The following is a 23,987-nucleotide window of genomic DNA, read 5'->3' as shown; positions in this document are numbered from 1 at the left end:
ATATCACAAGCCCTGCACGGTTATAGCAAACGGAGAAACGGTTCTGAAAGGGAGCATGTGGACTCACCAGCACTGAGGAGCAGAGCAGAGGCAGCCACTGAAAAGCGCCCAGACTTGCTGTGAAAGAGTCTTATCTGCTGGTCTTTAAAGCTTTGGCCTGAGGGGCAGGCATCTAATTTAACACACCTGGGGCCAACAGAAACACTCCGCGAAGACGGAGGCAGGTGGGCGCCATCTCTGCGCTCTCCCGCTGCCTCTCTCCAGGTGACTCGCAGCTCCCGGAAAGGAGCCGGTATCCTTGTCTGGAGCCCTGGTCTTTGCAGCTTCTGCCCAGAGGCTGCCCCTTGACTGCCTGGCTCTAGCGGCCAGTAAGGCCACATCTTTTGTTTTCCGTTTCTCAGGGGTTACTGTCTGTCATTGTCTGCTGTCCAGTATCTTGAAAAACCATTCTTTTATATATTCTGTCTTTTTTTCTTTTCAGTTGTTTCATCCAGGAGGGTAATCTAATCTAGTTCCTGTGACTCTTGGAAGCATGTAAGTCTCCACTGATTGGTTTTAATCAAGTCAACTAGACTTGCAAAGAAACGAGTTCAGGTACAGATGAATAGTGCTGTTGGTCATGGAAGCCTCCTGTGCTGGAAAACATGCCTCCGAAGCCTCCTTCTGCTCCCATCTCCAGTCACTGCCTCCTTGAAGTTCAATTTCAAGGGCTCAGCTATGTCAGTGTTTGAAATTCAGAAACGAATCTGCATAATAGCTAACAACAGCTAACCGTGGTTTGGCTTCATTCTGTTACCGACCTGGGTCCTCGGACTCTTCAATCAATAGAAATTGATGAGGCCAGACGAGGAACTCAGGCAAGGCTCTACTGGGAACCTGTGCTGCAGCATGACGGAGGGAAAACAAGTCACAGGTGCCCCTGCTCGTTCCCTGAGGGTGAGGGGCGAGCTTAAATGGGGCGAGGGTAGGGGCGGATCTATGGGTGGGGCCAGAGGGGGGGCTTAGGTGATCGGCCCCTCCCCTTGGTGGTGCGGTTGAAACCAAGCAAAACCCTGTACCACCCCTCCCCCAAGCACAAAGGCCCCTCCCTGTCCCCTGCCTCTTGTTTGTAGAAAAACTGAAGTCCATTCCCGAGTTGTTTTACAGATACCACAACTGCCACCAGAGGGAAGAAGTTATCTGCGTGATGACCAGACTATAGCCGTGACATAAGCCGTTCCAGCCTCAGCAATGCTGAATCCACTGCTGGTACAATTCCAAGAACTGGCCTCAAGAGAATGGCATTAACATTACCGCTCATAATAATCTGTATCTTTGTGGCCATCAAAATAACTGTAGCTGGCTCTGCCTGTATATGTAAGCAGGCAACTTAAACTGTCAACAAGCAGATGCAACAGACCCATGTCCGCATCTTCCACTCTGAGAATATGGTGCCCTATGTCAGCAGGAAGAAAGTACAGAAGATGAACTATTGCCCCTAACCCCACAGAAATGGAACAGTGTCTGGCAAGTGGGCATTTGTAAGCAGCTCTTTTGCCCCTTTCCTGTTTGCCTATTTCTATTCCCCTTAAACCTTAATTATAGAAATGAGATCACTAGGTAACCTTTAACCTAATTCCTGACTTATGCTCTATTCAGTGCACACAATGCCTTGCCTAACCTGTTGATTCTTTTCTTAGATTAAAAGAAGTAGGAATGGCTTCCCTGGTGGCGCAGTGGTTGAGAGTCCGCCTGCTGATGCAGGGGACGTGGGTTCGTGCCCTGGTCCGGGAAGATCCCACATGCCGCGGAGAGGCTGGGCCCGTGAGCCATGGCCGCTGGGCCTGCGCGTCCGGAGCCTGTGCTCCGCAACGGGAGAGAAGCCACACAGTGAGAGGCCCACGTACTGCAAAAAAAAAAAAGAAGAAGAAGTAGGAATGAAGAATTAAGTAGTTAAAGGATGACTAGTTCTCTACCCCCAGCAGCCCCCTTAGCAATCCTGCAGTCAGACCACACAGACAAGATAACATCTGAAGCAAGAGAAATCAGCCAGCCTGCATGCAATGGAAAATGACGCACAGCTTGACCTCCTGCCTTGATGATTCACGGAGATCCTTTCCCCCTTCTCCCTTTAAAAACTGTCACGGCTGAGCAGAATCTTGAGAGTTGGTTTTGGGGACACGAGTCAGTCTTCCCCCCAGATTGCCAGCTTTCTGGTTAAAGCAACTTTCCTTTCTACCAACACTTGCCTCGTGAGTACTGGCTTTCCAGTGGCGAGGAGCCTAACCTGAGTTTGGTAACACCATGCGCAGGAATCATGCACAGGACCCTGCTTTTGCTCCCAGCACCTCAGAAGTGGCAGTTGGTTTGCGGCCTTTTTGCATCTTATTGTTCATAATTGCCCCAACCGTGCATGTGTACAGTTATTTTTAGTCCCTTATAGTTTCTTTGTACTCTGTTGCTTGAGGAGATGTTTGTCCAGGTGCAAGCACTGCAGCAAAGGGTCCAAGGTCCTAGCCTATCTCATCTCTATGCCTGTTCTTAGAATGTTTTTAAAATTTATTTATTTTATTAATTTATTTTTGGCTGCATTGGGTCTTCGTTTGCTGCACGCTGGCTTTCTCTAGTTGCGGCTAGTGGGGGGCTACTCTTCGTTGTGGTGCGCGGGCTTCTCATTGCGGCGGCTTCTCTTGTTGCGGAGCACAGGGTCTAGGTGTGTGGGCTCAGTAGTTGTGGCTCGCGGGCTCTAGAGCGCAGGCTCAGCAGTTGTGGTGCACGGGCTTAGTTGCTCCGCGGCATGTGGGATCTTCCCAGACCAGGGATCGAACCTGCGTCCCCTGTATTGGCAGGCGGATTCTCAACCACTGCACCACCAGGGAAGTCCCTGTTCTTAGAATTTTCACCTTATTAACTTGTAAGCCCTCACAATATCCCCAGGGTTTAGGCCCTGCTAGAATCTTTATTTTCATTTGAGAACGCTGAACCTCAGAAAGGCTAAGGAACACAGCTAAGTTACATGGCTGGCAATCCCAGATCTTCCACTTCCTAGCTGTGTGACCTTGGACACTTTCCTCACTGACCTCCGTGCCCTCAGCTGTAACAGGAAGATGCTAATAACCATATGTACATCACAGGACTGAGAGGACACGGCTAACTCAGTGTCTGGCTCATTGTAAGTGCTCAGGAAATGCTGGATATATTATTATTGCATATGGCTGCAGAATTAAACCATTAGGTGGACTGTTGGACTAAGGGGGCATCTGGACTGTCTGTTTCAAGGAGTCCTGCGGAGCCCTGCGACCTTAAGCAAGTCAATGTTCCTCTTGATGAGACAGGCTGGGACCTGGGACTCTTTACTGGAGTACTTGCACCTGGACAAATGTCTCCTCCAGCAACAGAATACAAAGAAACGATAAGGGACTAAAAATAACTGCACACACGTGCAGTTGTGGCAATGATGAATAATACCATGCAAAAGGCCAAAACCCAACTGCCTCTTGTGAGGTACGGGAAGCAAAAGCAGGGAACGGCACATGATCCCTGCACACAGAACCACCAAGGGGGTGGGCAGACCACCTAAGCCCCACCCACCTCAACAAGCCCCACCCACCAATCCACCCTCATCCCATTTAAGGGACCAGCTCACCCCACCCCCTCAACTAGTGAGCAAGGGCACCTGTTACTTGCTTTCGCTCCCTCGTGCTGCAGCATGAGTCTCAATAAATAAAGCCAGGCCTGAATTTCTCATCTGGCCTCATCAATTTCTATTGATTAAGGAGTTCAAGGACCCGAGTCGGTAACAGGAGTACCTCCCTCCAGGACGTCAGGACCACCTTCTCTTTGTACCTTTTCACTCTCATTTCATTCCCATGCTCCTGAGGGCTCGTCACCCCCTCCCAAGCCCATAACGCAGTTCCCACCGCTCCCCTGTCATCTGAGTCCCTGGTTCCTGGGCCCTGTCGCCTTGGCTGCCCTACCAGAGCAGCTTCTGCCGAGGGTTCTGCCTCACTACATCGGGTCCCTGGCCAGCTCCAGTGTCAGGCGTCCTTGCTGCCCAGTGCCGGGCACACAGCAGTGGCCTCCATAACAACCTTATGGAACGAGCCAGTGGGCACGTGCACTGGGAGGTCAGGCCTTCCTGCCATCGCTGCCGGTTTAAGCCTCATGCACTCTGGGCCCCACCTCCCTGAGGCCCCTAACCTCCAGCTGGACACTTCCTCTGTAGCCAGAGCACCTGGCTTAGCACAGCCGCAGGGCAGGGACCCGGTGCTCCCCTGTGCACAGTAATGTCCAGCAGGCAGTCCGTAGGGTACGCTGTAGCAATCGGAAATTAATCGGATCACAGAAAGCACAGGCCTCCCTTAAGCCTATGGGAAAGGCAGTACCATTTGGGGTACGTAGCTGGGTGCCTGGGGAGCCTGGGGAGTGCTCCAACAATCCAGGGGTGTTCCTGGTGGCACTGCTAGGGGACTGGCTCTGGGCTGTTGTATCCCAGGAGCAGGATGCCAAGGAGGAGTGCCCGGCATACAAAGGACTTTGACCATATCTGACCCTGCGGTGAGGGTAGGGTGGGGGAGGGAACCCGGTTCCAGAAAGGAAAATGCCATGGCCTGGCTGTCACTCACGCAGGGCCTGCCCTTCTTCCTCCCCACACTCCTCTGGACTGCTGCCTTGACCAAGAGCTGCTGCTGCGGACCATGGACGCAAGCGTGCTGAGAATGGGGGGAGAGGGGGTTTCACTTCCGCCCAACCTGCACCCCCAGCTCCCTTGGGTGGGTAATGCACCCATCTCCAGGGGCAAACACGCATCCCTTGGAGGTGCCCACCTGGGACCATGCTGCTGGCTGTGAGGGATGAGGGTCTCTTATAAGAAGAGGAGTTCTCTCTCTGTCTCTCTCTCTCTCACAGTGAGATTCTGTAAGTGCTGGAGTCTGCAAGCCAGGAACCAGGTCCACACAAGAGACTGACCGCAACGCTCTGATCTTGGACTTCCAGCCTCCAAAACTGAAAGAAAATAAACTTCTGTCATTTAAGCCATCCAGTCTGTGGCATTTTGTTATGGCAGCCTGAGCAGACTAAGACATATCAAATTATATGTGTCCCAGGAATTCAAAGATAGTTTGACATTAGACAGCCATGCCCTGTCAGTCACCCATGACCAGACCAGGGACCTGAGCCTCGGGGATGCCTCTGCCAGCCTCTCTGCAGGGACAAGGAGACGTGCCTCCAGGGGCCAGTCCCTGGATGCTGGAAGTTCAAGATCGAACAGCCTCATGCCTTCTGCCAGGTCCTTGCAGACCTCTGCTCAGCATGCATCCTCCGAGGAGGACTGTGTTGCCAGAGGACACGCCCCTGGGGCCGCTGTTTGCAGGGTGGCCGCTGTGCGACAACGAGTGGGCTGGGTGTTCACATACATGTCTGTGGACCCCTTGTGATGCAGGACGGAGTAGAGACTGGGCCATGGCCAAGGGTGCCAGTAAGGAAATCTGAGCAATCCAAGAATCCTAGATTGGACCTGGCCTTCCAGGCTGGCTGAAGGCGTATTTGTCAAGGTTGGAGAAGAAGAACGTATTTCAATTAGCTAGACGTAAACTTTCCATACCGAGACCTAGGAGGCATGGGTCTGAGCCCCACAGATGTTAGGAGCAGGGCTGAGCCCAGGACACCAGTAAGTAGCTCAGGCAAGTTCCAGCCCCTTTCTGCACCCCCGTGTCCTCATCTGTAAGTGGGGGTAATAAGAGGACCGATGTGTTGAGAAGATTGCGTTCATCTTCATAAAGCGCTTTGCACTGTGCTGGGCGCGGAGCAGGCTCTTGGTGACCGTCTGCCGTTATTATCACAGTGGAACCTGTAGCCAGCCCGACACCCAGCTTCCAGGGACTGCACTGGTGGGTATGGGACACTGCCAGCCCAGGTTCCAGAAAAGTCTGCATGTGGGAAAGCTGAGGGGAGGTGGGCACAGCGAGGTGGGTTGGGGCCAGCACTTGGACAGTGAGGAAAACATAGCAAAGTGAAGATTTAATAGGAATTTTTACTTCCTGCCCTTATCCCTCATGACAGTGAGGAAAACATAGCAAAGTGAAGATTTAATAGGAATTTTTACCTCCTGCCCTCATCCCTCATGGCGGGATGGTGGGGGAGATTTCCTTTCTCTGAAATGACAGCCTCAGTGATGCAGTGGTCCCAGTGCATTGCTCAGAGGCACCTAACCCCCAACACAGGGAGCCGCTGCCACCTGGGGGCTCAGAGGATGTGAAAGGAGAGGCACGTGTCCCCTGGGCCACGACAGTCCTCCCCAAAGCGCCCACTAATACAACATTTACAGCCTCTGAAGGAGATGCTTACAAAAGGTGTTCTGTACCAATAAATAGAGTGAACTCTCATTGTTTGTAGTAGTTCTAAAGTCACGTGGCCAACGCCGCCTCGACAGGAAGTCAGGTTCCTGCGAGCCTCTGGCCGCACTGGTTACCTTGTCTGATGTGTGTTTTTGTTTAGAGACATCATGTCTAATACGTGGCTGATTCACTAACACTGGTACTCCCGGCCAGCTGCACTGGAACTCACGTCTGCGAAGATTATCTCACGTGTATTTCCTCTGGGAGGCACACCCGGGCCTTCCCGAGCTTAGGAGCACCAGGTGGCACTTTCCACAGTGAAATCACCAACAAAAAGCACAAAAATGCAAAGAAGAAAAACGTAGCCCCAAATAGACCCTGAAAAGGACGCTTGTTTACAGTATGAGCTGAAACAGGAAGGCAGGGCTCTGCCTGTTCAAACTCAAGCTGGGAACACACCCAACAAATGTGCACCACACGCACGCGCCCTTAAAGGGATCTTCGGGGAGCACCCAGGGCCCACGTGAGTTTTCCACTCCCACTGGGCCTGGAGGTGAGGACACAGCCCCCCCGCCCCCCAGGAGTGGGGCTTCTCGCACTCCATCCAGGACGTGGTTGGCCTGCGGGAGACCAGGGAGGGCCAGACATGGCTGCGATGAAGACAGGATCATTCCCGAGGGAAACTAGACTTGAGGATATGGGGAAGGGGAAGGGGAAGCTGTGACAAAGTGAGAGAGAGGCATGGACATATATACACTACCAAACGTGAGGCAGATAGCTAGTGGGAAGCAGCCGCATAGCACAGGGAGATCAGCTCGGTGCTTTGTGACCACCTAGAGGGGTGGGATAGGGAGGGTGGGAGGGAGACACAAGAGGGAGGAGATATGGGAACATACGAATATGTGTAGCTGATTCACTTTGTTATAAAGCAGAAACTAACACAGCATTGTAAAGCAATTATACTCCAATAAAGATGTTAAAAAAAAAAAAAGAGCAGGAAGGGAGTCCAGGCTTCCGGAGGGAGCACAAACGCGGGGTACAGCTGCGGAAGGGAAGACGGTGCGGTGTTGGCAGAGGAAAGGACAGATGGGGGGGATGCAGCAGAGCACAGAAAGAGCCCCGGTCCCTGCAGGAAACTGACAGATAATCACGTGTTTTGTACCCGCTCTCCTGGGTCAGCCAGAGCCTAAGGAGGCACAGGAGCCAAGGCTGGGGGTCCTGGAGGCAAGGCTGGGAGTTGGGGTCTAGCTGGTTCTCTGCGGGGGTGAAGAGGACGCTTCACTGATGGAAATTCCTCAGGATTCGTCCCCTCTCTTGGCTCAGGTGACTTGCGCACTGAGCACCCTCCTGGCTCCTAACTCACCTTGCCAGGTTCTCTGCTTGATACCGAGGGGGTTCTCAGTGGGGGGACAAGTGTAGAAAGACATGCGCTTCCCCTGAAAGTTAACACCTGGCCAGCTGGCTTACAGGTCCTGTGTGACTGACCAGCCTGGATTCCCCGACCCAACGGATGGTGGGCTCCGGCAAGGCTGTGGGCTGGGTGACTCCTGGGGGGCCTTGAAGGGGGTCAAGGGATGGCAGGGCTCACCTATGGCAGTGGGCTCAGAAAGTCCCTGGAGAGCTCCCTGCTCCAGCACCATGCTGCTGGCCCAGCCCTCCCTCAGGAGCCCAGCCTGTGCCATCTCTGGGCACCCGGTGGAGGACCTCCCCTCCTGCAGCAGCTGGGCCCTTTCATCCGGGGCTGGAAGAGCTCCCTGGAGGTTGAGGAGCTGAGGGTTTCCTGGAGGAGAAGGGCCAGAGAGGGGACACATGAGCCCCTGCCTCTGCGCTGGGGTGCCAGGAGCCAGCAGGAGCCCTGGGGAGGTGCCGAGACACCACAGCTGCGACCGGCTTCCTGGTAAATGGCCACATGCCCTTAGGCAAGTCCCTCTCCTCTCTGGGCCTCAGTTTCCTCATCTGTCAAATGGCCCAGGCTCCAAGCCCAGCCCCAAATTGTCCCCATTCCTGCCTCTTGGGGAGGGGCAGACCCCTCGTCTCCATAATCCCAGCTTAGAATGAAAGAACTCAAGAGCAGAGGGGCCCTTACGTGCCTCTCACCTGGTGCTGTCGCCACTTCCTTTGATACATGGGACGTGGGTCTCTGAGGTACGATACACAAGACCAGGGTCAGACAGGGCTCCTCTCCGCACTGAACTAAATGACCCTCTGGGGTGCTCCTGCCTGGTGGGTTGGTGGAAGTGTGGACATCGTCGGAGTGCGCTGGGCAACGAACGGGCTTACTTCAACACTCTTCAGGCTTATCTTAAACTCCAGGCTCCAGAACTGCTGGGGAAACCGAGGAATCAGGAAGACATGACTTTCTGAGTTTTTTAATGCATATAAGCACATACAAATATAGGGTCTTACTTTTCTTCTTAATACTCCGTTCTATACCTTGGAGACATTTTCTTGTGTGTAAACACACGTATATTTTGGCCCTTCTGATGTGGTTCTAATTTCTCTTTTCTCAGTTTAAGGCAAGTGAAGCACAGCCCAACTTTGCATCTCACGGTCACCAGAACATCTGGGGGCGTGTTGAACAGGGAATGTTCCCGAAGCCAGTTGTGGGAACGCTATGGCACCGATGCACACTCTTTGATCCAAGTACACCTCCCTCTCCCCCAAGTGCATATACTAAGGAAGCAAATTCCCAAACAGAAAAAGATTTCTGCACAAAGAAGGCTAATTGCAAGAGTGGTAGACAGCTGCTCACTGCAATGCAAATCCAAATACTGGAAAACTGGCAACAGCCTTAAATTTCAACAAATATTTGGGAAGGATCAATGGAAGATACACAGACCGCTGTTCTTTTAGCTCAAGGCCAGCCAAACCCCAGTAATGCTGGTCATACCAACCCTGGAGAATTTAAAGTTCATGGTCAAATCCAAACATAAGAGACACACATTCAGGGTCCCGCGGTTACCCCTGCAGAGCTGTACCTCTGAGTCTCTCCAGGCACACGCCCTGGCCCTATCTGCCATATTCCCGGAACATGAGATGTTCAAAAACATTTGCCTGGGACTTCCCTGGTGGTCCAGTGGTTAAGACTCCGTGCTCCCAATGCAGGGGGTCCGGCTTCGATCTCTGGTCAGGGAACTACATCCTGCATGCCACAACTAAGGATCCCCCATGCTGCAACTAAAGATCCCACACGCGGCAACGAAGCTCTTGCATGCTGCAATTAAGAGTAAGCACAGCCCAATAAATAAATAAATACTAAAAAAAAAATTTGGCTAATGAATGGAGCCCCCGGTGACCATAAGTTCACATCCCTTTATTAAGTCCCGTGGGAGAAAGCGCTCTTGCCATCAGGCCCCGGAAACCTGCCTTTCTCTCCAGCACCCAGGTTGTTTACTGCTTGGTTGCTGAACTTACAGCTGCTGGGGATCCCAGGGCTCGCTGTGCGGAAGTGGGGTGACCTTAGGAAGCAGAAGGAAGCAGAAGAGGGGAGGCCACACCACTGCTGGGGTGGGGACAGAGCGAAGTGTGGTGCTCCAAGGACAAGGGACGTCCCTGCCTGAAAAAGTTTCAGCGGTACACCCCCCTACCAGACTCTTAATCGCCCTCCCTACCACGTTACCATGGTTACGAAATTCCTGAGCCCACCTGGGCGATGGGACCTGTCCCAAACAAGGAAAGGCATCTGCCCTGTCCCATTCCCACCCCATAGAAGAAAGGTATATGTGCCTTAACCAATCAGTAAAAGCAATTTTCACCTCAGACCATTCCTTTGTTTTCTGGCTATAGAAAGTGATCAACAGCACATGTTTGGGCTCGACTCTCCCAGACGACTAGGAAGTTGGCCCACCGTTCTGGCCGCGACCCTTCCCTCTAATAAATTCTATCTTCTTTACATTCTGCCTTATGTCTGGAAATTCTTTTCCAACCCGCATTTGGACCACGACAGGAAGGACCCGCCGCTGTTCTGAGTGAGGGAGGTGGGAGCACACGCGATTGTTACCTGGGGGGTGGAGAGGGGCGAGTGCAGCCAGCCTTTTCACTGGGGAGGGGAAGGAGGGTGGCTTATTCTTACCCTGTGGGCTGGGAGGGAGAAGGCAGGTGGTTAGGTGGGTATGAGGGGAGGGAGCATTCACCACTGCTGGGGGGCAGGACTCCCCTTTTCTCTGCGGCAGATGAGGGCACTCACCATGCCCCGACCTCCACCCCCAAGGCAGCCTGGAGTGGGCGGGAGGGTCGTGAGACCTTGAGCTGTACGGGGTGTGGGGTCCAACAGGCGGTGCAGGGCTCCATCTGCATCAACTAATACTCAGGAAGTGCTGTCAGCTTTCTGACAACAGGGCGCCTCCTGGGCGGTCTCACTCTGACCCCCTCAAGTGCTGTCCCCGAGTGGCCACCTGCTCCGTCCTCCCCTCCCAGCGCCCACCCACCCCCAGGGCTGCCCCACAGTCCAGGATGAGCTGGTGGCCTCACCAGCAGGGTGCTCTGATGAAAAGGTCCTGGTGTCACATAAGCAGACATTCAGCAGAGATCCCCAAATGCAGAAGGGGGGACAGCTCTCAGGGGGAGGGCCTTTCCTGGTCCCAGGGGGGCCGTGTGACTGCGATGATTCCCTGGTGTCCGGCTCTGCCCAGCTGCCCTTCCCTGGCCCTCCTTAGCTCAGAGCTCTCTCTGATCTCTTCAGTTCCCAGACCACAGTCACGCAGACCCCTTCCCCGGACACTCCCCTGTGCCATGGTTTTGCAGGGCTACTGAACACCCCAGTTGCTGTCTTGTCCCCTGGAGAGCCTGTGAACTCTGTTAGGACAGGACTTCAGAGTGGCCATCTCAGGACTACGCACCTTGCATACAGTAGGTGCTCACTGCAGGCCAGTCAGTGTGATGCGCCCACACTGGGGGCCGGCAGGTGTGGACGAGCACCGTCTCCACCCTCCTCTGTGACTGGCCCCCAGGGATGGGCTGGTCTCTGTTCTCAGCCCTGAGGGCCCCGGTACCCAAGTTACAGGTGAGAGTGGGGTTGCAGGAAGCTGAGAAGACTCAGCTGCCATCCCGAACCTAGAGGCTCATTCCCTGCACAAATTTGGGATCAGGGACCCCTTGGGCAGGGGAGCCTGGCCCTCGAGACTTCTGACTCTGGCCTCTGCCCCGGGGGACCTTTGAGGGCCTCGGGGGGCACAGCTGGGCTTCCAGACCCTCCTCCTCCTCAGGGAGGTGTGCACCCCAGGCTGCCGCTCTGGGAATGAAACCCATGCACACTCACACACACTCACACACATTCACATACCCTCTGAACACTTGCACACTCACAGTGCTCACATTCATCCCCACTCACACACTCACATTTACACGGTGCTCACATACACTATGTGATCACACTGTACACACTCGGGGACACAGACATTCACACACACACACACACACACCAGCTTTACTGAGATATAATTGACATGTCATCTTCTGTAAGTTTAAGGCATACAATGCGATGATTTGATACACGCATATACTGTGAAATGTTCACCAAAATAGGGTCAGTTAACACCTCCTTTACCTCATATAATTACCATGTTGTTGTTTTTACCGTGAGAACACTAAAGCTCTAGTCTCATGGCAACTTTCAAGCACACGATACAATGTTGTACATTAGATCCTGGAACTTATTCATCTCATAACTGCAAGTTTGTACTCTTTGACCAACAACTCCCCACCTGCCCCTGGCAACCACCACTTCACTTCCTGTTTCTATGAGTTCAATATTTTTGATTCCATATATGAGATCATACAGTAGTGTCTGTCTTTCTCTAATTTATTTCACTTAGTTCATTCCTCAAGGTCCACCCACATTGTAGCAAACGGCAGGATTTCCTTCTTTCTCATGACTGAATAATGTCCCATTGTGAATATGCACCACATCTTCATCCATTCACCTGGCCATGGACACTTAGATTGTTTCCATGTCTTGGCTATTGTGAAAAATGCTGTAGCGAACACGGGAGTGGAGATATCCCTTTGAGATAGTGATTTCATCTCTTTCAGATATATATGCAGAAGTGGGATGGCTGGACCACAGGGAAGCTCTATTTTTAATTTTTTGAGGAACCTCCATACGGTTTTCCATAGTGGCTGCACCGAATTACATTCCCACCAACAATGCACAACGGTTTCCTTTTCTCCACAGCCTTATCAGCCTTCGTTATTTGTGGTCTTTTTAATGATAGCCATTCTAACAGGTGTGAGGTGATTATCTCACTGCGGTTTTAACGTGCATTTCCCTGATTAACGATGTTGAGCACCTTTTCATGTATCTGCTGTCTATTTACATGCCTTCTTTGAAAAAAGGTCAAGTTCTCTGCCCATTCTTTAACCGGACTTTTTTTTTTCCTATTGAGTTGTATGAGTTCTTTGTATATTTTGGATGTTAACCCCTCATCAGATATATAATTTACCAACGTCTTCTCCCATTTAGCAGGTTGCCTTTTCATTTTGTTAATTGTTCCTTTAGCTGTATAGAAACTTTCTAGTTTGATGCAGTCCCACTTGTTGATTACTGGTTTTGTTCCTTGGGCTTCTGATGTCATATCCACCCCGCAAAAAAAAAAAAAAAAACATTGCCAAGACTGATGTCAAGGGGCTTTTTCTCTATGTTTCTTCTAGAAATTTTATGGGCTCAGGTTTTACGTTTAAGTCCTTAATCCATTTTGAGTTAATTTTTGTGAGTGGTGTAAGACAGCGATCTGATTTCATTTTTTGCATGCTGTGTATCCAGTCTTCCCAACACCATTTACTGAAGAGACTCTCTCTTCCCCATTGAGTGTTCTTGGCTCCCTTGCCAAATATTGACAATATATGTGTGGCTTTGATTCTGGGCTCTCGGTACTGTTCTGTTTGCCCATGTGTGTTTTTTGTTTTGGGGGGTTTTGTTTTGTATTTTCCTAGAAAATAATGCAATTCATCTAGGTTTTCTGTTTGATTGGTACTGAGTTGTACAAAGTAGTCTCTTTTGATTTTTAAAATTTTCTGTTTCATTGGTTCCCACCTCATTTTTATTTCTTTTTTTGTTTCTTATTGTGCTTCCTACCTTTATTAGATTAACTACTGGTTTATATAGTTTGTTGATTTCTTTTTACAAAGAACCAGCTTTTTGGTTTATTAGTTTCTACTATTTTTCTGTTATCTACTTCATTCCTTTTGCTTTTAACTTTATTTCCTTCCTTGTTCCTTCTTCTACTTTGTTGCTCTTTTCTAATTTTTAGAATGGGAGCTCAATTTATTTGTTTTCATTATTTTATTTTATTTTTGTTTTTGCTGCTCAAGGATTTAAGGCTACATATTTTCTGTGATCACTTGTTTAACTATCCTCTATTGATTTTGTGTTTTCATTATGATTCTTTTTTAGAAATTCTGCAATTAAAACTTTTCCCCTTTCATCCCAAGAGCTGTTTAATAGAGGATTTTTAAATTTCCAAGTCGAATTTCTAGTTTTAGAAAGAGCAGAGGAGCAAAACACGGAGATGAAGAAGTTTGCTCCACTTCAGGCTTCCGGAAGTTTTAATTTTGAACGAAATTGAAAAGTTTTATTATTTCTTGAAACTGCATTTTTTAAATTTCCAATATAATGGGACAATTTGTATATTATCTAAGAGTGATCAGAAGAGCTATGGGAATTACCCAAAGTTGCATCTAAGGGCAAGAAAGCAGTAAATTTACCGAGCAAATTAATGGAAAGTGATGAGGAACAATAAAATCGATTTGTGATTGCATCTTGACTTTCCTTAGCTCATTTTTTCCCCCAACTTGGAAGTTTTCTTTTCCCTCAGCATTATTGAGATATAATTGACATATAATATTGTGTAAGTTTAAGGTATACAACATGTTGATTTGATATATACTGCAAAATGATTACCACCGTAGTGTTACCTGACACCCGCATCACGTCAATTAATTACCTTTTATTTTTGTGGTGAGAACATTTAAGGCCTACTCTCTTAGCAACTTTCAAGTATATAATAGTTTTTTGGTTTTTTTTTTTTTTGTCCACACCATGCGGCATGCAGGATCCTAGCTCCCTGACCAGGGACTGAACCCGTGCCCCCTACAGTGGAAGTGCAGAGCCCTAACCACTTGACTGCCAGGGAAGTCCCTTATAATACAGTATTAGTAACTATAATCACTATGCTGTACATTAAATCCTCAAAGCATTCATTTTATAACTGTAAGTTTATACTCTTTGATCAACATCATCCCCCACCCGGCCAGCCCCTGACAACCATTATTCTACTCTGCCTCTTTGAGTTCACCATTTTTAGAGTACGCATATAAGTGAGATAATACAGTATTTGTCTTCCTCTAACTTATTTCACTCAGCATAATGCCTCAAGGTCCATGCATGTTGTCACAAACAGTAGGATGTCCTTCTTTCTCATGACTGAATATATTCTATTATATATAACTATATATCTATACCGATCTCACATTTTCTTAATCCATGGTACTTTGTGCCAGTACCATACTGTTTTGATTACTATAGCTTTGTAATATAGTTTGAAATCGGGAAGTGTGATGCCTCCAGCTTTGTTCTTTCTTAAGACTGCACACTACCTCTTTTTGACAAGTTGCATGTCCAGCTGTGGTCCATACAGAGCTGGGACACAGGAAGGCCGGCTGGTAGCTGGCCAGGCTAGACTCAGAGGCTCTGCTGTGGACTTGGGCTCTCTAAACCTCCCTCCTTTCCAGCTCTCTACAACACCAGCTGGATAGTTACTAAGGAAGCATCTCCGCTCCTAGAGGCAGAATCTGGGGCTCAGTTACTCAAAGTGTAGGTGGAGGCCCCCGTACAACAGAAACACCTGAGAAGCTTTAAAAATACAGATTTGCAGGCCAGGCCGTGGCCTACCAAATCATTCCGCCGATCATTCCTGATTGCTTTCTATGCCAGGCACTGTCTTGGGGCTGAGGAGTCAGCCACAAATTAAACAGAAAAAAATCCTTACCCTCCTGGAACACACTTTCGATGGAGGAGACCCCGGTGGTGAGGCCTGGAACTCTGCATTTTTACAAACACCCTCCAGAAATTCCAAGGTCTGCTGTACTTTGAGAGCCAGTGGCATAAGGCTCTGACCGCCTCCCGCATCCCTGCTTGGGGCACTCGAGACCCTTTCCCATCAAACAAAGGAGCTCCACTTGGCTTCTCTCTGGTTCCTGAGTCTCAGCCAGTGGTATCAGAACACTGAGTGAAGGGCTTGCCACCAGGAAGGACCTGCCAGAGGTCTGGAGCAGGCCCTGCAGGTAGAAAAGGAACAAGAGGGGACTTCCCAGGTGGTCCAGTGGTTAAGACTCCACACTTCCACCACAGGGGGAGCAGGTTCGATTGCTGGTCCGGGAATAACTACGTTGCTGCATGCCGTGTGGTGTGGCCAAAGAAAAGAAAAGAAAGAAATGGAACAAGAAGGCCCAGAGACAAGCATAGACCCTCCTCAGAAGCCCCTGGAAGTGGTCCTCCACACCTGTGTGGGTCATGCCCACACAGACAGACTTCTTCCCAGGCCCTGTCCTCCCGGAGCCCTCGGGGAGGAAGCCAGCTGAGCCTGCCCCATCACACACAGCCCTGGGCACACACCTGGATGCTAATGGCTCTCGGTTTGAGTACCTGCTTTCTGAGTCCACAAACAGCCCCCCTCCTGGTAAGGTGTGGGAGATGCACTGAGCTGCCCTGGCTGGGCACAACTTCCTCCTTGCCTGACCCAGACCCTTCCAGGTTTACTCTGTTCTTGGCTATGCTGTGTGTCCCCCGCCCAATTCTTATGTTGAAGTCCCAACCCCCAGTACCTCAGAGTGTGACTGTATTGGAGACAGGGCCTTTAAAGAGGTCATTACGGTGAAACAAGGTCATACGAATGGGCCCTAATCCAGTATGACTGGGTCCTTATAAGAAGAGGCAATTAGGACACAGACACACACAGAGGGAAGACTGAGGAGAAGATGGGCATCTACAAGCCAAAGAGAGAGGTTCAGAGAAAACCAACCCTGATGACACTTTTGTCTTGGACTTCCAGCTTCCAGAATTGTGGGGAAATAAATGTCTCTTATTTAAGCCCCTCAGCTTGTGGTATTTGTTATGGCAACCCTAGCAGACTAACACAGCCTCCCAGGTAGAGGGTAACAGTGTGCCTATGGTCACCGCTGGCCAAAATGTCCATCTCTGCCACGTGGTCCTCCAGCTCCTGCTCACTCAGTCACTCGATTCTCAACCTTGGCTGTACTTTAGAACCAGCTGGAACACTTTTAAAAAATACCTCGGCCTGGGCCCAACTCCGGACAGATTATGTTCCAATGTCTTAGCGGGGGCCCTGGCATGGGAATCGTTTTAAATTTCCCCAGTTCATTCTAATGTGCAGCCAGGGTTGAGAACAGGGCTATTAATGGAACGTGGCAAGTGCTGGTTCCTGCAGGGAGAGGGACGGTCAGTGTCCTAGCCCGGTGCTCACCTCTGCAGTCTTGCTGTCATGAAGATGCGTAGGGCAGCAACAGCCATCAAAGCCCAAGCCGTTCAGCGATGATCTGACCACCCTATCACCCCCTCCTGAGAACCCCAGTGGATGGCTCTGTGCAGACCCCCTACCCAGGCTGCTTTAATGGCCAGTCTCTTGCTGATGACTGGATAGGAAATGCTGTAAAATAATAATGCAAATGACTGCAAAATGGAAATGGAAATCCTGCAAAAGATGCTGGAAAGTCACCAAGTGGGTGAGAATGCTATGGAGGAACTGCCTGAGCCAACACAAAGCCACTGATAAATGAGGGTCCATCAGAGTTAGAAAAATTAACCATTAAAGAAGAGGAAAGCTTTGACAAGATGGTGGTGTCATCGGGGCTTTGAAACAGAGTTATTTGGGGACTTCCCTGGTGGTCCAGCGGTTAAGACTCTGCGTTTCCACTGCAGGGGGCATGGGTTTGATCCCTGGTCGGGGAACTAAGATCCCACATCCCACATGGCATGGCCGAAAGAAAAACAAAACAAAACAACTCTTGATCGATGCACTGTCCAGGCCACCCCCAGAGCTGCTGGAGAAACAGGGTGACCTGCCGGCAGGGGGTGCTGTTGAAGTTGTGAGGGGGGTCCCTGGTGGCCTCCCAGTCCCAAGCAGCCTTTGAAGAGGAGGACGGGGTAACCCAGGGCCCCTCCACACTGGGAGTGGGGACAGGGACCTGCTCCCTATGCCCCAGGCTACTGTGACCTCCCCACCCAGGGCAGCCAGCGCAGGACGCCGGGGAGGTCTGCAATGTCGGCTGCAGGTACCAGCTGGAAGCGCTCCCTCCAGCCTCCGGGACACCGCAGGGACCAAGGCCAGGTTGGTGGGAGTCCTTCCCCCACATCAGTGGGGCGCCCAGGAATCCGGGGAGGTGGCCTGGGACCAAATGGCTCCCGCCTCTTACTCTGGCCGGGCAGCTGAGGTCAACACCATGGAGTGCGGGAACAGGCATAACTGTGCACAAAGAAAAATAAGCCGAAAGGAACAAAAAGGGAACACAATGAAAAAGTGAGCTCCACCCCACCCCTTCCCAGCACACCTTCATCAGCACAGCTGTTAACAACCTTTCTGACCTCTGTCACTCTTATGCATGAAAGCTACTTCCTTCAGAGTTTTAATTCTCCTTTCTCTTGAGTTGAGTATTGTTTCATATGTTAAAGCCATTTGTGATTACTCTATGATCCAGCAATTCCACTTCCAAAAGAACTGAAAGCAGGGACTTGAACAGATATTTGTGTACCAATGTTCTTAGCAGTATTCACAATAGCCAAAAGGTGGAAACAACCCAAGTGTCCATGGGCAGATGAATGGTAACAAATTGTGGCCTATACATACAATGAAATATTATCCAACCTTAAAAAGGAAAGAAATTCTGATACATGCTACAACAGGGATGAACTTTGAGGACATTATGCTAAATGAAATAAGCCAGACACAAAAGGACGAATATTATATAATCCCACTTATATGAAATATGTAGGCAGGCAAATTCATTGAGATAGAAAATAGAATGATGGGGGCTGTGAGGAGGTGGGAATGGGGAGTTATTGTTTAATGGGATGTTATTGTTCAATTAGGGATGATGGAAAAGTTCTGGAGATGGATAGCGTTGACGGTTGCACAACAATGTGAATGTACTTAATGCTACCAACGGTACACTTAAAAATAGTTAAAACGGTAAAATTTATGATATGTGTATTTTACCACAATAAAAAAGATAATTGACCATTTAAATAAAAGTATTAACAATGAAAAAAGAAGCCATTTGTATTGCCTTCTCCTTGAACTGTATGTTCACAGTGTCATGAAAGAGATTTTGCATTGTGGGTCAAATTATTTGTTTTAAAAATTTGCGTAAACCTCTGCAAAGAAGAAACGCTTTTCCTATTCCTGGAGATTCCACACAGTTTTTATATTGGTTGGGTTAATTATATCAAAAGCACTGATGTATCCCTCACTTTTTGAAAGTTCGCTTTCCACCAATTGGCTTTTACTGAAGACCTACGTTAGTGCCTGTTTTCATTAACCCAGAGAAATTCTAACAGGATTTTTGCTTTTAGGAAAAAAGGCGAAAATCGAAAATAGCGTTCAGCTCTTGTTCTGCAGCAGCCGTTACAGAGAGGGGCGGGGGCCACCCTGAGCACTGAGAGAGGCTCTACCAAGCTCCTTGCCTGGGAACCACACTCAGCATTGCAGCATCAAGCTGGCATAGCTCCGGACTGCGTCTGTGAGCACCTGTGTTTTATCTCGATTTATTTTAAGTATCCGTTGGCATGATGAGTCCTAAGCCTTCTTCACTTTACACCTTTTTGGCTTATGAAAGATTTCACAGGAACGCTCTACTTCCAAACAGTGGTGGAAACCTGTCTTATGAACTATAACAAACAGTTTAACTCTGAAATAAAAACACAATTACCTATAACACATTAACCAGTGCCATTTCCTATAACAAACATACATTGCAAACACACTGAAATTACTCTCTTGGGTTAAAGGTTACATTAGATAAGAGAATAATAAGAAACCTATTTCTTTTTATTTTTAATTTATTTTTTGGCTGCATTGGGTCTTCATTGTTGCACGTGGGTTTTCTCTAGTTGCGGCGAGCGGGGGCTACTCTTCATTGCGGTGCACGGGCTTCTCATTGTGGTGGCTTCTCTTGCTGTGGAGCACAGGCTCTAGAGCGCAGGTTCAGTAATTGTGGCGCATGGGCTTAGTTGCTCCGTGGCACGTGGGATCTTCCCGGACCAGGGCTCGAACCCGCGTCCCCTGCATTGGCAGGCAGATTCTCAACCACTTCGCCACCAGGGAAGCCCCATATCCTACCACACTTTTTTAAAGTATTTATTTATTTATTTGGCTGCATCAGGTCTTAGTTGCAGCACGCGGGATCTTCATTGCGGCATGCAGGATCTTTTGTTGCAGTGCGGGCTCTTCGGTGCAGCGCGAAGAGCCCGCGGGCTTCTCTCTAGTTGTGGTGTGTGGGCTCTAGAGCATGCAGGCTTAGTTGCCCCACAGCATGTGGGATCTTAGTTCCCTCACCAGGGATCGAACCCATGTCCCCTGCATTGGAAGGCAGATTCTTAACCACTGGACCACCAGGGAAGTCCCTACCCCACCACATTTTATCCTTCACTCTTCCAGATTGGCAACTTCTAACCACCACAAATAACGCTACAGTCAGGACTAACAACATCGTTGGCAGGACCCAGTGCAAAATGAAATGCAAGGCCCCTTGATCAAAAATCATTGAGAATTTCAAGATGGCGACACAGAGCACAGCCATGGAGCTGGCCCTGGCTACAGTGAACATTCTTACGTATCTCTGTGAGGACCAGATTGGGAATATCTCTGGAATAGTTACTCAGGAGCAGAACTGCTGGATCATACGGTACATATATATCAATATTTACTTTGACCAATACTGCCAGATGGACTCCTGAATGGTGGTGTCTGTCTACATGCCCTCCCCACACGCCCCCAGCAGTGCCTGCGAGTTCCTACCCCCCAAATCTCCAACAAAGACTGCATTATCCAGCTAATTTTTGCCAGTTTGTAGGTCTAATTTCCTCATTGCTGTTTTGATTTGCCTTTTTCTGATTACTAATGAGTCTAAGCACCCCTTCTTTTTTTGTCGTTTTTTTGTTTTTTTGCGGTACGCGGGCCTCTCACTGTTGCGGCCTCTCCCGTTGTGGAGCAACAGGCTCCGGACGCGCAGGCTCAGCGGCCATGGCTCACGGGCGCAGCCGCTCCGCGGCACGCGGGACCTCCTGGACCGGGGCACGAACCCGCGTCCCCCGCATCGGCAGGCGGACCCTCAACCACTGCGCCACCAGGGAAGCCCTAAGCTCCCCTTCTTATGTTTACTAGCCTCGGGGGTTTACTCTTGGATAACTGGATATAACCTTTGCCTATTTTTCGGTTGCCGTTCCTATCTTCTTCTTGATGATGTGTAGGAGTTGCTTGTATACCTCTAGACCTGTACCATCCAATAGGGTCATCACTAGGCAGATGTGACTATTTAAGTTTAAATTAATTAAAACTCAAGAAAATTTAAAAATTCAGTTCCTGGTTCACTCTAGCCACAATTCAAGCGCTCAACAGGCACGTGTGGCTAGTGGCTGCCCCAGTGGACAGCGCAGGTATAGAACACTTGCTTCATTGCAGAGTTCTACTGGACAGTGCTATTCTAGACTAACGTTCTAGATAGTAGGCCCTAGAAATTGCAAATCTCTTTCCCCAGTTTGCACCAATCTTTAAAATTTGTCCACAGAGCCCTCTGTTGAACAGAAATCTTTAAATCTGACGTGACCAAAAATTAGTTTTTTCCCTTATAATTTCTGCTTTTGATATTTTAAGTCCTTCCATACCTAAGTCACAAAAGATATTCTCTTACATCTCCTTCTATTAGTTGTATGGTTTTAGGTCTTTATTTCATCAGGAATACAACTTTTTAATATGGCTTTAGGTAGGGATTCAGTTTTATTTTTTTCCTAGACTGAGTCAATTAAAAAAATTTTTTTCTTAATTGAAGTATGGTTGATTTACATAGCCACTGTTATTTATTTATTTGCCACGCCCTGCGGCATGCAGGATCTTAGTTCCCCAACCAGGGATTGAACCCATGGCCCCTGCATTGGGAGTGCAGTCTTATCCACTGGACCACCAGGGAAGTCCCCTAATTTTTTTTTTTTTTTTTGCCGTGCGGGCCTCTCACGGCTCCAGCCTCTCACCGCTGCGGCCCCTCCCGCTGCGGAGCACAGGCTCCGGACACACAGGCCCAGCGGCCATGGCTCACGGGCCCAGCCGCTCCGCGGCATGTGGGATCTTCCCGGAGCAGGGCACGAACCCGTGTCCCCTGCATCGGCAGGCGGACCCTCAACCACTGCGCCACCAGGGAAGCCCCTGAGTCAATTTTTTAACATCAAATACTAGACAATCATTTCTTTCCCCTTTTTATATACTAAATCCTCATTTATGCATAGGTCTGTCTCTAATATTTCGATTCTATTCTGTTTCATGTTCTGTTCGACTGTACTTATTCCAGCACCAAACTTTTTAGTTGTGTATCTTACTATCTGGTAGGACATTTTAACTGCTTGTGGAGCTTTAGTCTTCTAGATAAATTTCAGAGTTAGTGCATTCATTTCCTGGGGCTGCTGTAATAAAGTACCACAAACTTGGCGGCTTAAACCAACAGAAATTTCTTCTCCCATAGATTTATTCTCTCCTGGAGGCCAGGAGTCTGAAATCAAGGTGTCAGCAAGGACACGCTTGGAACCAAAGGCTACAAGGAAGACCCTTTCTTTGCCTCCTCCAGCTTCTGTGGCTGTCGCTAGTCCGCATTCCCTGGCTTGTAGCTGCATCACTTCAGTCTCTGCCCCCATCTTCACACGGCCCTCATAGAGACACCAGCGATTGGATTTAGGGCCTATGCTAATCCAGTATGACCTCAGCTTTACTAATTACATCTGCAAAGAACTTTTTTCCTAATAAGGTCACATTCTGGGGTTCCGGGTGACATGCATTTTGATGGGACACTATTTAATCCAGTGTAGTTAATTTCTCAATTAAAAAAAAATTCAACTGGAAGTTGTATTGGATTGTACTGAATTTATGGATTAATTTCTGAGAATCAATATTTTTATAATATTAAACTTCCCATTCAGGGTTTTTTAGATCATACTTATTATATCTTTTATTAAAGTATTTTCTATACAGATCTCTTGGTTAATTCCCTGATCCTTTATGGTTTTGTCAATATTAAAACCTGTATCTTATATTTTATTAAAACTTTTAGTTGGCAATTGCCACCACAGGTTGATCTTGAATCCAGCAAGATCCTTACTAGTTGGTAAAGATTCTTAATTGTTCTAAAAGTTTGTTGATTTTGTTTTTCTAGGGAGATGTCATATCATTTACAAATTATGACAGCTGATTCTCTGCTCTTGTAATTCTTTTTTTTTAATTAATTTATTTATTTTTGGCTGTGTTGGGTCTTCGTTTCTGTGCGAGGGCTTCCTCCAGTTGCGGCGAGCGGGGGCCACTCTTCATCGCGGTGCGTGGGCCTCTCACTGTCGCGGCCTCTCCCGTTGCGGAGCACAGGCTCCAGACGCGCAAGCTCAGTAGTTGTGGCTCACGGGCTTAGTTGCTCCACGGCATGTGGGATCTTCCCAGACCAGGGCTCGAACCCGTGTACCCTGCATTGGCAGGCAGACTCCCAACAACTGCGCCACCAGGGAAGCCCTGCTCTTGTAATTCTTAACAATTTTATTTATTTTTCTCTTCTGAATGCTTTTGATCAAAGTTGTTCCTGAGCCTCGAGAAAATCCATGTAAAATTTCTCTATTAAGTATATTATATACTATAAATTTTAATATTATAATCTTTACCAAGTTTAGGAAGTTCCTTTTTTAGTCCTAGTTTGCTCAGAATTTTTAATTGTAAATTGTGTTGAACTTTATTAAATGATTTTTTCTACATTGAGATAATCGTATCTCCTATTTCAGCTGTGTAATGTGGTGAATTACATGAGTAGATTTTCTGACATCTTTGTATTTCTGGGACAAACCTACTGGATTATCATGAATCTTTTAAAACATGCACTGTTGAATTCAGTTAGATAATTTTTTATTTTTACGTTTACTTTTTTAAAAGATTTATTGTTTATTTATTTATTTATTTATTTTGGCTGCGTCAGGTCTTACTTGTGACGCAGGGGCTCTTTGCTGTGGCATGGTGGCTTCTCTCTAGTTGTGGCATGCAGGTTTTCTCTTCTCTAGTTGTGGCACACAGGCTCCAGGGCACGTGGGCTCCGTAGTTTGCGGCACACAGGCTCTCTAGTTGAGGCGCGCAAGCTCAGTAGTTGTGGCGTGTGGGCTTAGTTGCCCCACAGCATGTGGGATCTTAGTTCCTTGACCGGGGATGGAACACATGTCCCCTGCATTGGAAGGCGGATTCTCTACCACTGGATCACCAAGGAAGTCCCTACATTTACATTTTTAAGTGAAATAATCACATAATTTTCTTACCTCATCCTATTTAGTTTTGGAATCAACATTAGCCTCATAAAACTAACTGGGGAGGCTTGGCTATTTTTCTGTTTTCTAGAACTACTTTTATAAGAAGATTTTACTGTTTCTTGAAATTT

General features: G+C 48.6%; 1 protein-coding gene across 1 annotated transcript in view; it reads right to left on the bottom strand.

The window, feature by feature from the left end:
- NEURL3 (neuralized E3 ubiquitin protein ligase 3) overlaps positions 1–23,987 on the bottom strand; it is a 98,989-nt gene that overhangs the window by 55,065 nt on the left and 19,937 nt on the right. The window contains exon 4 of the mRNA XM_060170119.1: positions 4,806–4,983. Coding sequence (XP_060026102.1) covers positions 4,844–4,983 — 140 coding nt within the window. The 3' untranslated portion in view covers positions 4,806–4,843. The remainder of the gene's footprint in view (positions 1–4,805; positions 4,984–23,987) is intronic.

This window comes from Lagenorhynchus albirostris, chromosome 13, assembly GCF_949774975.1.
Source record: "Lagenorhynchus albirostris chromosome 13, mLagAlb1.1, whole genome shotgun sequence".
Classification (NCBI taxonomy): Eukaryota; Metazoa; Chordata; class Mammalia; order Artiodactyla; family Delphinidae; genus Lagenorhynchus; species Lagenorhynchus albirostris.
Note: the sequence above shows the minus strand (reverse complement) of the source record. Positions and strands in the feature narration are given on the sequence as shown.